Below are 16,733 nucleotides of genomic sequence, written 5' to 3'. Positions count from 1 at the left end.
CGTGTGCTCTGCCATATCGGCTTGTCAGCCACAACGTGCTTCTTTTTCAGACTCGCCACTACCCTTTTTCATCTGCATTTGGCTGCTATAGTTCAAACATTAAAAGCTTTGCTGCATAATTTTCCTGCTCAAAACCCGAAAACGGCAACTCAAATGCATTCTTGATTTGGATATGTGTTCCTACACATCCCGGAAAACCTGGAAATGGTCACAATGTTTTGGCTCATCATTGTGTGTATATATGCTGATAATTACAAAGCTAGATCCAGTTTGGTGTATTAGAAACTGATCAAATGTCCTGGAATATTGAGGTTATGGAAAATTGTCAAGTCAGGTTAGAAAACTGTATTTTTACCCAGAGTATATTTTTTGACAATGTTAGCTAAGATTGCTTATTTCTAGCCATATTTTTAGCCACCAAGATTGCACATTAATGCTTGACGTTTGAAGGGTACTGAATAAATGATCTTATGTGAGCAACGGCTGTCATTTACATCCAAGCACAAGTCCTGGAAAATGCCCTTGAAAAGTTCTGGAAAATGTTTTTTTTTTTTTAAAGAGGGAGAACACTGACATTTCCCTGAATATGGTTGTAATAAAGTTTTAAAAAGGTTGTTCATGAAAATAAAACAAATTGCAGCTTTAAAACTAGAACATACCCCTGACGGCATTTTATTTCACTGCTCCTCCTTTCAGGTGTCTGCCTTCATATTTATTTCCCCCAAAATGGACCGGCAGCATTGCACCGTATTCCAAGAGCTGCAACACTGCTCTACATGCAGTTTACACTTCCAAGTGAAATATATAAAATAAAATCGGTAAGAATCTACATATTCTGTATGGAGTTGGTATATTTGAAAACCAGGAATTAGCCTATATTCCACTGGATAGTACTGCATCAAAGTGAAAGGGTTACAGACAACATCCCCCCCCACCCCCTTTTCTCCCCAATTGTACCTGGCCATTACCCCACTCTTCCCAGCCGTCCCGGTCGCTGCTCCACCCCCTCTGCCGATCCGGGGAGGGCTGCAGACTACCACATGCCTCCTCCGATACATGTGGAGTTGCCAGCCACTTCTTTTCACCTCACAGTGAGGAGTTTCACCGGGGGAGGTAGTGCATGGGAGGATCACACTATTGCCCCCAGTTCCCCCTCCCCCCTGAACAGGCACCCTGCTTGACCAGGGGAGGTGCTAGTGCAGCGACCAGGACACACACCCACATCCGGCTTCCGACCCACAGGCACGGCCAACTGTGTCTGTAGGGATGCCCGACCGAGCCGGAGGTGGTAACACGGGGATTCGAACCGGCGATCCCAGTGTTGGTAGGCAACGGAATAGACCACCACGCCACCCGGACAAGAACATTTTAGAGCAATTTCAACATTTAGTGACAACTAACACTCTTCCAGCAGTTTATTAAGAGCAGAGCACTGACAATGAAAATAACAAGGCCATCTCTTAACACTACACATGTAGGCAACGGAAACAAACCAAGACAAAGGCTGCCCAAGAGAAATAATGAAGTTGTCGGACGAAGGGAAAAAAGGGATTCTGCATGCACCCTTGTAAGAAAATAACACGCTGTAGTTGGTTTATCTTTTTCTTTTAAGTAAGGCATCTAATCCAGCGCTATCAACTTCATGAACGACACAGAAGTCCTGCTCTCGGCACAGCAAATCTTGTATCTGAATGTAAATGTCGAAACACTGTCAGAACATTTGGTCACAGTGTCGTGTACATTCTTCAGGTTCTAGCAACATCTAGAAACTGCACTCGCGTTCACCGTCCACCCCTAAAATTATACAGTAATGCCGTTGGAGAAATGCTGCCTTCTACAAAATGCCGATCGGCATTTACAGAATTGTAACATAGCTCAACATAAATGCTTCCAAACAAAAGGCATTTTTTAAATATTTCATGCAGAAAACTGTCGAAAATGCATGTAGAACGAATCAAACGTGCAAATGAAAAGTATTTTGAATATTCGATGTTGAAACCATTTTTCAAACACATAAGCAAATATATTCCTGACAAGTTCACCTCAGAGCAGCAAATTGGATTGTGCATAACGAAAGGTATACCTTTTAAAATAGAAGAAACAGAAATCATAATACTTGGTTTAAGGCACCAACTTAACAAAACTGAAGAAGCACTCGCGGCTCAAGTTATAGCTTACCGTTTCTTAGAACACAGTTTAAATGGGGTGCCCGGTGCAAATGAGGTAAATCAGTAAAAAAATGCTTGGAAAACAAACACAACAGGACGTGTTCAAACTGCTTGTAGTACAACACATTAAATATATAGGGCACTCCTCCCCTGTCGGTGAAGGTGGAAATAGAATCAGTTACAAAGAAGGGGGCTATACGCTGCCAGAAATAGGTAGTGAACATACACAACCACTCTTTGGTGGCGACTGAGCAGTTAAACCCCGCTCTAATCCCGTTTCTGTACAGCATCATTACTGTGTTACTTCAGCCGACGAACGCCGCTACTGTATACACTTACAGCCAGCTAATGAATAAATTACACACGAGGACAGCCTAGTCTGCTAAATGACTCACAGTGACTGTTAAGCCGTACAGGTTAACCCCACAAACAATAGGGCGATTAAAAAGCGCCAGACTTCACAATCGAGTTTCAGTAACAGGTGTGCAATAAATTGGCAGAACCGAGCTCAGAATTTCACAAATTTGTGCCACATTTATATAAGCAACTAGATTCAGCGGTGCCGTCTCTCACGCTCGTGACTTCCAGGGTTTTACTGGACACTGCTGCGGATACCTTGAGAGGTTTGAAATGGTCACAGGGAGGAAACGGCCTTGTGGAAGTTCACAACCTTGCTTCTGATGATGTAGCGTTAACAAGACAGGCGTCAAACACAAGCAGAGAATCGCTATTGAACATTTCTGCCCCGTTCGCCACGCTGAAGGCCTCATGCACATTTCCCAACATGTGACAGCAAATGAAATTCAATGCAATGCATTTGTTTTGCGGCTGACTTTAGAGTTGTTTTCACAAAATGTTTGCAAATCTGAAGGATGTGATTGGGTTAAAAACTCAGCAGTACTTTAAACATGCCCACAGCTTGAACTGGCGTTTCCACCCGATCCATTGTGGGTGTGCAAAAACTGTCATCCTCTCCAAGTATGAAGTGAACAACGATGAGGTGCTGAAACTATTGTTAAATTTCTCGTGTGCACGTGAGCAAACAAGTTATAGTGAGTATAAATTATATATCTTAAGATGTGGGAGTAGATTGGTTTTTCAGACAAGACACAAATAGTTAACTTATGTGCAAATAAATATGTAAACTGGCAGAGGAGTAGGTAGGCCACGCCCAACAAGCCTATAAAGTGCAGCTGAGCTATCAGGGTAAAGGTCTGTAAATGCACTGGACACAACGCCCTTGATGGAATGGTCAGACACTTGGATTCTTACTGCTAAAACTGGCTTCAGCTGAAGAACTGCAGTTTGAGGTCAGTATGCATTGATTCCTCCCAAGACAGACAGGCAGACACCAGACACTGGTTCTGCAGGGGGGTTAAACCGGCTAAACTGGGAGGCCTTCAGCTGTTTGGCTTCTCAGGGTGTTGAAAGAGAGTAAACAGCTCCTCACATGTCTGAGTCTCCACAGAGCTGAAGTGGGACTCCATGTTCCAAGCCATGTCTGCGGACAAGAAGTCATCCATGACGGTCTGGGTTTCATTGCTAGTCAAGAAGAGTTGTCCAAGGCCCTCGGCCTGGCTGGTCACAGTCTGTGTTTCTGTGCTGCTCAGGAGCCTTGCATGCTCACTCTGACAGACAGGGGGCTGCACGGAGGGGCCCAGGATAATATGGGGGATTTCAGTTTGAGTTTCTGTGTCTGAAGACTCTGTGCTCATAGAGAAGCTGGAATGGTGCAGGATGCTGCTTAAGGGCAGGTGGCTTCCAGCGCTTAACATAAAATTAAGGTCAGTCTGAGTCTGAATGTCAAACATTTCAAGCTCCAGGTCACTAGCCTGGTTTCGACTTGGCCCCTCGTTCTGGTCCAGTTCGTCCAGTAGGAGGAAGTCTGTCTGTGTCTGGATGTCCAGAGACTCCAGGGGTGTGTCACCACCCAGACCTCCCAGTTCACTCTCCTCTGTCTGTGTCTGAATGTGCACAGCATTGAGGAAGTCTTCAAAATCAAAGTCAATGCTGCTGTGTTGCTCCTGAACAGAGCCCAGGGCAGACTCGCAGCCTGTTGAAGCATCTGTAAGTACATGATGACCTGCTATGCCATCAGACAGAATATTCTCCAGGTCGTTTAGTAAGGTCATGGTTTGAGTCTGGTTGTCCGCCATGCTGTTGGAGTTAAGCTCATCTGTCTGTACCCCAAAACACATGCCCTCTGCTGACTTCTCATCCTCGTAGAGACTGTTGCTTGCCGCACCCAGGGGGTCTTCAATGGCTAAAGCTGTCTGGGTGGAAACACTGAGGGAGTCATTGTCAAACAGGTTGGAGCACATGATAGCCTGGTCCATCTGAACTCGCTCCACTGATTCTGTTCCTGCCGTGGGACAGCTGGTCTGAGTCTGTCTGGTTATAAATGGGGGTGCAGCTGAGGAGGTGCAGTGCATCTCATTGAGGTGAGGAACATCTGTCTGAGCTGCGATAGTGGATGTGGTTTTGGCCCTTGAGGAAAATGTTTGGGTCTCTACACTGACTGGTAGGAGAACATGAGCACTCACACTTATGTCTGTCTGGGAACAGGATGATACCGAAGACTCACCCACAGAACATACACCCATCCCAACACCAACCCCTACAGGCATTCTGGACAGGTATGATATGTCAGTCTGAATGTTGGTGGAAGTGCTCTTCGCTCGCTGGCCCCCAATGCTGCTGGCTGGGTCTTCTGAGCCCACAGGCTCCAGACTCACTTGCACTCCTGTGCTAATAGGTCCCAGGCTAGAACGGGAGGCGGGCATACTATCCGGGAAACCCAGAGTCTTAGCATCCAGTTGTGGTACCACAGCCCCCATGGCCTGTGGTAAGACATGGAGGGTGCTGAGGGAGCCTTGACTGTCAACAGCCAGCACGACAGACCTAAGAGCGCCACTTTCTGTGGATGGAAGGAGGACAGGCAGGTGGGCCAGCTGCATCACAGGCACATTGACCAGCGCCATCTTGGGCTTGGGGAGGAGGAGCTTCTGAAAGCTCCTGGGAGGGTTTGAGGTCTGAATTGTCAAGTCTGGGAGATGACTTGTATCAGATGGGAGACAGCCCTCTGACAGCTCCCTGTCAGCAGTTGTCATCTTACAAGTTGACTCAATGGGCCTGATCTTTACAGAGCCACCTATCAGTTTCTCCATCTTCCTCTTTTTCACTGGCGGAATTCTGGAAAAAATAAATAAATAAAATTAAGGAAAACAAAAAAAACCAAAACAGGACGATGACAGTAAGATGACTAACATCATAGTATTCCAAGCCAAGTCTAACTGGACCTGTGTGTGTACCTGTGTTCTGTGGGGATCTCATGACCTGTCCTGTAGACGTGTGACTGTAGTGCAGCCCTACTGGCATAGGGGCAGCCACATGTGCAGCAATAGGTCTTCCCACAATCCTCTATGTGCCTCCTCAGGTCCCATTCTGTACTGTAGCCATTGTTGCACTTGGAACACTTATGTTTCTTCTCGGCATGCATCTTCATGAAGTGCTAATGCATAAAACAAGAGAAATGAAAGAAAACCACTTTATTCGACACTGTATTCTTACAATGAATGTGTTCTCTGCATTTAACCCATCCTATTGTATAGGAGCAGTGGGCAGCTGCAGCGCCTGGGGACCAACTCCAGTTCTTCTCTCCATTGTCTTGGTCAGGGGCACAGAAAAGAGTATTAACCCTAACATGCATGTCTTTTTGATGGTGGAAAGGAAACCGAAGCACCCGCAGGAAACCCATGCAGACACGGGGCAGAACGTGCAAACTCCACACAGACGGACCTGGGACGGCCTGGGGTTCAAACCCAGGACCTTCTTGCTTTGAGGCAACAGTGCTAACCACTGGGCTGCCACAGGGTAAGTGAAGAAAGATGAGAACATAGGAAGAGACAAAAGAACACCGGTTTATAAAAAGAAATATTTCATGTCAAAACCACACATTTGTTATTCCCTCTCCATTTTATTTTTTCTTAATTTCATTACTACTGTCCACTGTGTAAAATAATATTTAAAGATTCTGGGACTTGAAATGGAATGACACAGACACTGGTGATTTAACTGAAGAATTTTTTGAGTATGGTCCGATTTGTATATATTACAAAGAAAATTTCCTATACAGAAATATAAAATGTACTTTCAATCAGGAAAGGTATCGAAAGGGGTAACAGCAACATCAAAATATTGGTATTAGACTAGCGTATCTTTTTTTTATGCAAAATGATGCTTGTAACAGGTATTGGGTTAATACCAACTTACAAAAGGGATATCAGAATTTATTCAACAACAACTAACAACACCAACAACCACAAGCATATAAAGAAAAAAACATAAGTAAATTGACATATTCATCATTTAATTTACGTTATCATATCAAAATATAACCTTTGTGTGTTCATCGATTAAAACCTCCCAAATAAGCAGGAGTTTTCATACAGTTCAGTTTGAAAAACAAGTATAGGCTTACTTGTTTAACCAAGGAGAACTGGGAAAAGGGCCTGTTAGGCCCCCTGGGACAACCCTCAATTGGACAACAGTACAGCTTCTGAGGGGCTTTCATGTCCTTCCTGACTGTGGGGTTGACAAGGCCATCCTGAACGTGAGACAGAGAGAAGTTTGAATTCACATTTTAGGCAACTGGCCAACACCTTTATCTGGAGCAATTTACAATGTGTGCAACACTACAGAGGTCGTCAATTCTTCCACAACCAAGGGTACGAGCAATCAAACGAGAGGAGTGCAAAGGTTAGAGCCATGGTGCCCTGAAAAAAAAATCTCTTGATCGTATCCGCAGGGATTTTGGTTATTGTAATACTGTGAAATTACTTATATGTTGTCACTCTCTAGTATTAAACGCTACATTACAGTAGAGCGAATCAATTTTCTGCACTTTTTTGACTTTTTTAACTGAATGAAATAGACAATGAATTGAAGGCACCTACCTACTTGGTCATATCCACATTAAAAAAAAAATCATTTGCAAAAAAATGCCTGTGTGTAGATATTTTTATGAAAGCACTAATAGATATAATCACTATCGCTCTCAAAAGTATTCGGTGTCAAAATAAAAGTATCTGATTGTCAACATTGCCCAGCCCTAATCAGAAATGTGGGAATACAATTATAGGTGTGAGGCCCAGTTGTCCATACATGTTGGAACACAGATGAAGGGATAAGGCCCCATTGTCCCTATGGACTCCAGCTGGCTAGCATGGAGAAACCACACAACTGAAGGCCTATCATACAACAGGCAAGTGGAGAACATCTTTTTTTTTTAGTTATATGTTTAATTTTATGGCTAACAATATACACTAAAACTCTATCTCTTTCTATCTACTGTTCCTGAAATGGACCACATCTAATCTGCGCCCATTAAGAAATAATGTGATCTGTACCAAAAACAAAGTTGGGAAAAAGAACCCCACACAATTTAAAAATTTGAAAAATTCCTCTAACGGACAGCAAGAAATTTACGAGTTTGTACTTAGGGCTACTTCAATAAAAAGTATAGATCTACTAAGTATACCTTTTGTTCCTAAGAAAGAAAAAATACCCCCCCCCACCAACACCTTATATCCTTTATATCAAATAATGCTCTAGCAACATTGAGTTAAAAAAGAAAACTGATTTAATATGACATACAAATTCAAATGTCAAATTCCCGACTTTGCATGACCATGGTAGGAAAGCTCACCTTGAGCTTCGCAGTCGTTTCTCACATTTTTAAAACCATCAGTCGGCGTAAAGTACAACAAAGGTTATACTGAATGTTTCAAAGTATAACATTGGACTTTCATCAGTTGCAATGAAAGTAATTTGCCTCAATGGATACCACTGGATATTCTAATTCGATGTATTCCTGCTCTTCTAGTAGTCCCGGGATAGACTTGCTGAAACAGCTGTTAGTACTTTGTATCAAAACAATGAACAGAATGAAGGTAATGTAACAAAACAGCAGCACAGAGACAGCTGGGTATGCCTCACAGTGGGCAAACAGACAAAATCATCCAGGGCCACAACATTCCTTAGTATCAGCATTCCAGCTCTCAAGGTCACCTCCATCCGCTGTGCCTCTGGAGGGAGCAGAACAGCTAAATCTGACCAAAGACCTTGGGGATTTGGCCACAATAACAAGACAAGGGAAACCGACGTGTTGTTCAGAGAGTGAGATGCACTTTTAGTAAGCCCTGGAAACATCATCTGGCAAAGAACTGGGATGAGGACTGGGTTGTGTCATAGAACACATAGCATGCCACTGCAGTGGAATTGGATTTATCCAAAAAGGGGAGCCAGTCAGGAATCACTGACTTCGCTATGGCAGATTCAGTCCACAGTCCATTTTAACTGTCATGGTATTACATAAGATCTGTTTTATCGAATCATTTACAGGCACAGCGATGAATCAGACTAATAAGCCACTTCTGCTTCAGCGTGCTGACAACAGTGATGACTGGACGCACAAACCAAATGTCATGCAATCATCACTGAAACAGTTTGAGGTGGGCTGCGTAGGAAGGGAGAACGACAACGTTTCAACTAAGGAGCACCAATCTTCCAGGAAAACACGAATATCTACAATGGTCGACCAGCAAATACATTTCTGTGCATTGGCATCTCAAATCACCTCTCACTCTACCATTCAGACTACATACAATAAAAGCGCAAGCCCACTGAGCGAGCAGCCTATGCTTTTCCATATTGCTGACCAGGGGATCTTTACAACTGCTGTCACGCTCCCCAGCCGTGGATTAACAGCGCCACCCTCGCTCGGCACCACGTTGCTCAGGTTGCCATTGTGTTGCCGTCAAGAATCCCCACTTCGCTTTTCTTACTTTCTCCCCCTGCACGTCTGGAGGGATTTTCTATCTTGGCACGGCCCAAAAGAAACCACTTTTGAGGCCCAATTCAAATTCTAACATTCACCTTTCCAACAAAGAGCCTAGTTTACGGCCGGGACAAAAGGCAAGCCTTTCCCAGCAAAGAGCTCCATTCACCAAAAAGGGAGGCCTGGAAACACTACGCCTCCCACAATAACGCCGAGTGTGGTGGGCTGGTGGAGGACGTGGAACTAGTTAAGACGGGGGAAGGGAGACCAAGTCCCCCTGCCGTCTCCAACGTGTTCACCGGTGATAACGGTAAACACGCTGGCGTCCCGCTCCGCGGTTAATCCTACCGATGACACCCCTGACATCTGAGGAGAGAGAGCCAGTAAATGACACTGCGAAATTGCCCACAAACCCAACAATGGCTGCCCGATTTTTCCCCCCATCTCCCCCGAGGTAGTTCGCAGGAGCCAAACCTGCTCGGTTGGATGAGATATTAATCAAATCTAATCCCAATAAGCATGCCCCGGAGACGCGGGGAAGAGTGGTTTGTAAAACAACAACAAAGACAATCTATCGACGCATGTGGCCGGCAACGTGGGTCATTACCCGGCAACGTGGGTCCTGACCCAGCGAGCATTGGTCATGACCCGGCAACGTGGGTCATGACCCAGCGAGCGTTGGTCATTACCCGGCAACGTGGGTCATGACCCAGCGAGCGTTGGTCATTACCCGGCAACGTGGGTCATGACCCGGCAACGTGGGTCATGACCCAGCGAGCGTGGGTCATCACCCGGCAACGTGGGTCATGACCCAGCGAGCGTGGGTCATCACCCGGCAACGTGGGTCATGACCCAGCGAGCGTGGGTCATCACCCGGCAACGTGGGTCATTACCTAGCGAGCGTGGGTCATTACCCAGCAACGTGGGTCATTACCTAGCGAGCGTGGGTCATTATCCGGCAACGTGGGTCATTACCTAGCGAGCGTGGGTCATTACCTAGCGAGCGTTGGTCATTACCCAGCAACGTGGGTCATCACCCAGCGAACGTGGGTCATCACCCAGCGAGCGTTGGTCACCGCGGGGTCTCGACTCGAGTTCACGTTGCCTAGGCAGCACAAGAACAACGGACAACTAGCCAAACGCCATTGCAGCACAAGTCGCTTTTACGGTCATTAAAAAAAAAACCCCCAAAACTTGACGTTACGTCGGCGAAGGCGAAATCACCGACGACTCGCGTTTATCCCGTTTTTTCCCCGGATGACAACTGTTAAACGGAAAACCCCGAGGAACGACTCCTAGCCAGCGAGCCGCGTCCGCCTAGCATGCTTCGAGTACGCTAGCCGTCAAGTTGGCTACCTTCACCCGGTGAGACTTGACGAGGTGCATGTTGAGGGCGGGCGTGTTGGGCAGGATCTTCCCGCAGCCCTCCACCGTACACAGGATGTTGGTCCTCACCGCCTTGGTGAGCTCCGTGACGGACGGCTTTACGATCTCCCGACGCTGGCCGACGGACTCTCCGCCGCATTTGGAGCTGCCCGTGGAGGCGTCGGCTCCGCGGTTTGCTGTCCCTGACAGAGAGGCAGCCATGTTTCGGCATTGACGGCCGAGTTGTTTAATGTGTTTTGCGAAACGGCGAGTCGAGAGCAGCGTTGGTGCGGGGAGCGGCGGCAGGCACCGGAGTCATCGCGACAGGCGCTGTTGGTCCGGATGGAGAAGGGGGGCCGCCCCTTCCCTTCACTAGGACGCGAACGCGTTTAACCTCTCGCCCGCAACCGGAAGGTCCCGGGAGACATTCTCTCGGAAACCACGTGTTTAGACAAGGCTCGCCCGAGAGGTTGTACTGAACCGAGACGGGTAGGTTACTCCACCCCAAACCCCGAAATTAACCCCTGCGTGGTTTGCGACGAGCAAGATAGGCAACGGACACAACAATGAACCCTTATCTGCTCACGAACTACACGTTTTGAAATTAATTGTTGCGCTGGAAAAGAAATGGTCGGTCATGTGGTTTCCGAGAGAATGTCCGCGGAGAGTCACTGTGCGCCCATGATTTTATTTTTTTATATGACGATGGTGAGGAGGAGGAGGATGATGAGGAGGAAAAATTAGTGTATACTTCCTCCTACTCCTTTTCGAACATGTAACAATCTGATGTATATGGAGATTTGTTCGCTGAGTTTGATGTGTGGATTTGTTTATCATTTCAGATGATTGGCAATGGATTATATGTATGTCATATCCAGCTTGTTTACATGTTCGAAATAAATCATTCATTAATGATTTATTTCGAACATGTGGTAATGGCAGCTGGAATCACTTACTCCGTTACACAAGGTGGGTGACAGGGGAGGATGTAACTAGGCAGCATCGGATGGCGGTCTGTAGGATGATTTTGGAGATCAAGAAGAGGAAGAGAGTGAAGGCAGAGCCAAGGATCAAATGGTGGAAGTTGAAGAAGGAAGACTGTTGTGTGGAGTTCAGGGAGCAGTTAAGACAGGCATTGGGTGGTAGTGAACAGTTACCGGATGGCTGGGCAACCACTGCAGAAATAGTTAGGGAGACAGCTAGGAAGGCACTTGGTGTGTTATCTGGACAGAGGAAGGAAGACAAGGCGACTTGGTGGTGGAATGAGGAAGTACAGCAAAGTATACAAAGGAAGAGGTTGACAAAGAAGAAGTGGGATAGTCAGAGAGAGGAAGAAAGTAAGACAGGAGTACAAAGAGATGCGGCGTAAAGCGAAGAGAGAGGTGGCGAAGGCAAAGGAAAAGGCGTATGGTGAGTTGTATGAGAGGTTAGACACTAAGGAAGGAGAAAAGGATGTGTACCGATTGGCTAGACAGAGGGACTGAGCTGGGAAGGATGTGCAGCAGGTTAGGGTGATGAAGGATAGAGATGGAAATGTGCTGACAAGTGAGGAGAGTGTGTTGAGAAGGTGGAAGGAGTATTTTGAGGGGCTGATGAAAGAAGAAAATGTGAAGAGAACGTTGGACGATGTGGGGATAGTTAATCAGGAAGTGCGGTGGATTAGCAAGGGGGAGGTGAGGGCGGCTATGAAGAGGATTAAGAGCGGAAAGGTGGTTGGTCCAGATAACATACCTGTGGAGGCACAGAGGTGTTTAGGAGAGATGGCCGTGGAGTTTTTAATAGATTGTTTAACACAATCTTGGAAAGTGAGAGGATGCCTGAGGAGTGGAGAAGAAACTTACTGGTACCGATTTTAAAGAATAAGGGCGATGTGCAGAACTGTAGCAACTACAGAGGTATAAAGTTGATCAGCCACAGCATGAAGATATGGGAAAGAGTAATAGAAGCTAGGTTAAAAGGAGAGGTGATGATTAGCGAGCAGCAGTATGGTTTCATGCCATGAAAGAGCACCACAGATGCTATGATTGCTTTAAGTGTTGATGGAGAAGTATAGAGAAGGCCAGAAGGAGTTACATTGTGTCTTTGTGGATTTAGAGAAAGCATACGACAGGGTGCCGAGAGAGGAGGTGTGGTATTGTGTGAGGAAGTTGGGAGTGGCAGAGAAGTATGTAGGAGTGGTGCAGGGTATGTATGAGGACAGTGAGACAGTGGTGAGGTGTGCGGTAGGAATGACAGATGGGTTCAAGGTGGAGGTGGGATTACATCAAGGATCGGTCCCAAGCACTTTCTTGTTTGCGATGGTGATGGACAGGTTGACGGATGAGATCAGGCAGGAGTCTCCGTGGACTATGATGCTCACGGATGACATTGTGGAGGTTGCAAGTGGAGGACAGCCTGGAGAGATGGAGGTATGCACTGGAGAGAAGAAGTCAGTAGGAGAAAAACAGAATACATATGCTTGAGTGAGAGGGAGGACAGCGGAATGGTGAGGATTCAAGGAGTACAAGTGATGAAGGCGTATACTATGAGTTGGAGTCAACTGTTCAAAGTAACAGGGAGTGCAGGAGAGCGGTGAAGAAGAGAGTGCAGGCAGGGTGGAGTGGGTGGAGAAGAGTATCAGGAGTGATTTGCGACAGAAGGGTACCAGCAAGAGTTAAAGGGAAGGTTTACAAGATGGTTGTGAGACCAGCTATGTTATATGGTTTGGAGACAGTGGCACTGACGAAAAGACAGGAGGCGGAGCTGGAGGTGGCAGAGTTGAAGATGCTAAGATTTTCACTGGGAGTGATGAAGAAGGACAGGATTAGGAACGATTATGTTAGAGGGACCGCTCAGGTTGGATGGTTTGGAGACAAAGCAAGAGAGGCCAGATTGAGATGGTTTGGACATGTGTGGAGGAGAGATGCTGGGTATACTGGGAGAAGGATGCTGAATATGGAGCTGCCAGGGAAGAGGAGAAGAGGAAGGCCACAGAGGAGGTTTATGGATGTGGTGAGGGAGGACATGCAGGTGGCTGGTGTGAGAGGAAGATGCAGAGGACAGGAAGAGATGGAAACGGATGATCCGCTGTGGCGCCCCCTAACGGGAGCAGCTGAAAGTAGTAGTGGTAGTAGATCACACAAAGTTGAGGAACAAATAATACCAAAAATACTACCACTACTACTTTTGGAAATTTGCATTTTCAAAAATACAAACAACAAATACACAATTAAATCAAGTTTAATTGCTTTTCAAGACCTCAAACCACACACAGATGAAACACAACATTTTACATCTGATACATGTGTATATCTTAATAGGTTTCTTTTTTGAGACATTTTTATTAACAAAGAATTCACCAACTAAAATAAACAGATTTACAAAATACTGCCGACTGGTTTAGGCAACAGCGAATTAACAGTTGCGAGAAATTTTTTTTTTTTGTACACCAAGTAGAATCTTGTGTTTGAATTTTTGATGGTTGTCTCAATTGGCTATAATGAGCATCGATGTAATGACCAACAAATGTCCCCGATCTTATAATTGCTACTACCAACAAATGTGTTCTTAATGTATCAAAGGTTGAACTCTGACCTAAGGCAACATATTTAATGTCTTCCCTTAAGTGAGGCACCTGCAGACACTCACGATGACAAATTAACTTTGTCAAAAATGTATCAGAAGATAAAATGCCTATTTTCACCTGGACAGCCTGGATTTTGATTTTATAATCCCATTTACTTAATTGTATATTTGATTTTGATATATTTGATATACTCCTGTGATGGCCTGGCGGCCTGTCCAGGGTGTCTCCCCGCCTGCCGCCCAATGACTGCTGGGATAGGCTCCAGCATCCCCAGCGACCCTGAGAGCAGGATAAGCAGTTCAGGTAATGGATGGATTTGATATACTTTACTGATCCCCGTAGGGAAATTACGCTCTGCATTTAACCCATCCTAGCTGTGTAGCTAGAAGTGAGCAGCCGCCGTGCAGCGCCCGGGGACCAACTCCAGTTCATATTGCCATGCCTCGGTCAGGGGCACAGACAAGAGCAGAGTGCTAGCCCTAACATCCATCCATCCGCTTATCTGGCTCCTGCTCTCAGGGTCCCGGGGTGTCTTTTTTGATGGTGGGGGAAACCGGAGCACCCGGAGAAACCCACCGCAGACACGGGGAGAACGTGCAAACTCCACACAGAGGACGACCCGAGATGACCCCCCAAGGTTGGACAGTCCCGGGGTTCGAACCCAGGGCCTTCTTGCTGTGAGGCGACAGGGCTAACCACTGTGCCACCATGCCGCCCATATATGCATTGTTTCATGTCGTTAACAATAACGATAATAATAGGCTAGTGATGATAATAATAATAATAATAAAACATTTTACTTGTGACTTAGAAACCATGGCAAATCGGCTAAAAAAAAAATCCGGCCAAACCAGTTTATCGTGGTTGCTAGTCTTCAGTGGTGCAGCTGGTCTTGTTGGTCATATGCTGGTCTCTTGCAAGTGCAAGCTGGTTTACATGGTCAACATGGTAAACCGTTTAACCTGAATAATAAAAAAAACCAAACACGCCTCCTAAGCTGGTCACCATCTTGAAATGTTCATCACGGTTAAGCGGTTTTTATTTCAGTAGGGCAGTCATCTTTTGAGCTGGAAATGCATCAACTAGTGATGCCGACTCATCTGACCCGGCTGCTGGTACTTTCACCGGGTGTAACAATGAAACACCGATAAAGGGCATTAGAAAAATAAGCACCTTGTCGTGGCAATTACTTAATTCCACTCTGACGTTAAATGAGGAACGAGACAAAAATCTCGTGCCGATCAACAGTACAGTCTCTCTTCTAGGGCAGTTGTCCTGTTCTTCCCCTCCTTATCTCATGTCTTCCAGCTCTCATCCCACCAAGGCCATTTCTCCAGTTGGTGTGTACAGACTTGCTACACTCAGTCAGCCTCCCATACATTCTACCCATCTGGTTCGCAGTATGCCCGTCTCAACGACCACTACGCCACCGAACAAGGTGCATTTTCCCCCAGAGCGCCTTTTAAACTTTACATAACAGGCCGGCATTACGCACCACTGGGCACGTTTTCATGTTCGCCGTTCTTTTTTTGTCCAAAGTTGACGGACGTGTGTTCAATTTTGTTTTTACTTCAAAAACATGTACAAATAGGCATTGGCCTATATGCTAGCCATCCATCCACTATCCAAGCCGCTTATCCTGCTCTCAGGGGCGCTGGGGCCTATTCCAGCAGTTAATGGGTGGCAGGCGGCCGCCAGGCCAACACAGGGCCCCTCCCCCCCCCCAACACACACACCTAGGGACAATTTAGTACGGCCAATTCACCTGACCTACATGTCTTTGGACTGTGGGGGGTAACCGGAGCCCCCCGAAGAAACCCACCCAGACACGGGGAGAACATGCAAACTCCACACAGGGGACGACCCGGGACGACCCCCAAGGCTGGATTACCCCAGGGCTTGAACCCAGGACCTTCTTGCTGTGAGGCGACCGCGCTAACCACCACGCGGCCACCTATAAACTAATTCACTGATTTCCATTAAAACACGGGAGACTGTATTAGGACTGGGTTCAAAATAAACATTTCCAAACCCTTTATGGTTGTAAGTCTTTATTTAAAAACAGCATTAAGTATTACGCCTTTTATCAAAATGGGGGAGGCCCCAGGGACTTGGATGTTCTCTGAAGGCAGGCTCACTGTCCTACACTTTGAAACCCCCTGAACTATGGACTATGTGAGCAGCCCCCTCATTAAATCTGGCCCCTTGCTATAGGGAGTTAAGTATTTGTGCATGTGTCATGCTCGCTTGCCTCTTAATCACTCTCTCATGGTCCATCAGGGTAGTACTAGCGTTTTGTCCGAATATGGAGTCTTATTTACCAACAGACTACAGGAAGACAGTAGGGGCTGGTTTGCACATAAACTGGGTGGAAGGGTATGCTGAATGTTCACGACTGTGGTGGGAAGGTCTGGACAAAAGGCTCAGATGGAGTCCCGAGTGATATTTTCCTCAAAGATTCTGAAACCACTTAAGGAAGACGGCATGAAAATAAAAGCCAATAAAACAGTGAGGGCAAAGCTAACCTATCTGTTCTCACTCCTGTAAGAATAACCTATCCAAGATGAATTTGCTCAACTGCTTATTTTTATTGCATTTTAAGAAATGCATTGACACAAATGAGTAGCATTTCACTCATTCAGTGTAACTGATACTCTGTATTGCAGGAACGCCTTGAAAACAGTGCTTGAGAAATTGCCGGCTCATTTAATCTACACCGCAAGTGCTGCCATTTCGCGGGCCAACTTGCTCTCATTTGGACTCACCAGTGATCTGCAACTGTTTGAATATCTGGCAT

The 16,733-nt window shown here is 46.2% G+C and overlaps 1 protein-coding gene across 1 annotated transcript; it reads right to left on the bottom strand.

The window, feature by feature from the left end:
- Positions 1-1,397: 1,397 nt before the first annotated feature.
- atmin (ATM interactor) lies at positions 1,398-10,722 on the bottom strand. The gene is made up of 4 exons (XM_056278752.1): positions 10,363-10,722; positions 6,649-6,774; positions 5,480-5,679; positions 1,398-5,360 (listed from the first exon to the last, which is right to left on the bottom strand). The coding sequence occupies exons 1-4, from the start codon at positions 10,591-10,593 to the stop codon at positions 3,569-3,571; spliced, it is 2,349 nt and encodes a 782-aa protein (XP_056134727.1). The 5' UTR covers positions 10,594-10,722; the 3' UTR covers positions 1,398-3,568.
- Positions 10,723-16,733: the final 6,011 nt, after the last annotated feature.

The sequence above is a fragment of the Lampris incognitus genome, chromosome 4 (genome assembly GCF_029633865.1).
Source record: "Lampris incognitus isolate fLamInc1 chromosome 4, fLamInc1.hap2, whole genome shotgun sequence".
NCBI lineage: Eukaryota > Metazoa > Chordata > Actinopteri > Lampriformes > Lampridae > Lampris > Lampris incognitus.
This window is presented reverse-complemented; position numbering and strand designations above follow the sequence as displayed.

Coding starts and splice junctions, on each gene's coding strand:
- atmin (XM_056278752.1), bottom strand. CDS start 10,593: ATGGCTGCCTCTCTGTCAGGGACAGCAAACCGCGGAGCCGACGCCTCC. Junction 5,680..6,648: donor AGTTCTCCTTGGTTAAACAA/GTAAGCCTATAC, acceptor TTTATGCATTAG/CACTTCATGAAGATGCATGC. Junction 5,361..5,479: donor GAGATCCCCACAGAACACAG/GTACACACACAG, acceptor TATTTTTTCCAG/AATTCCGCCAGTGAAAAAGA.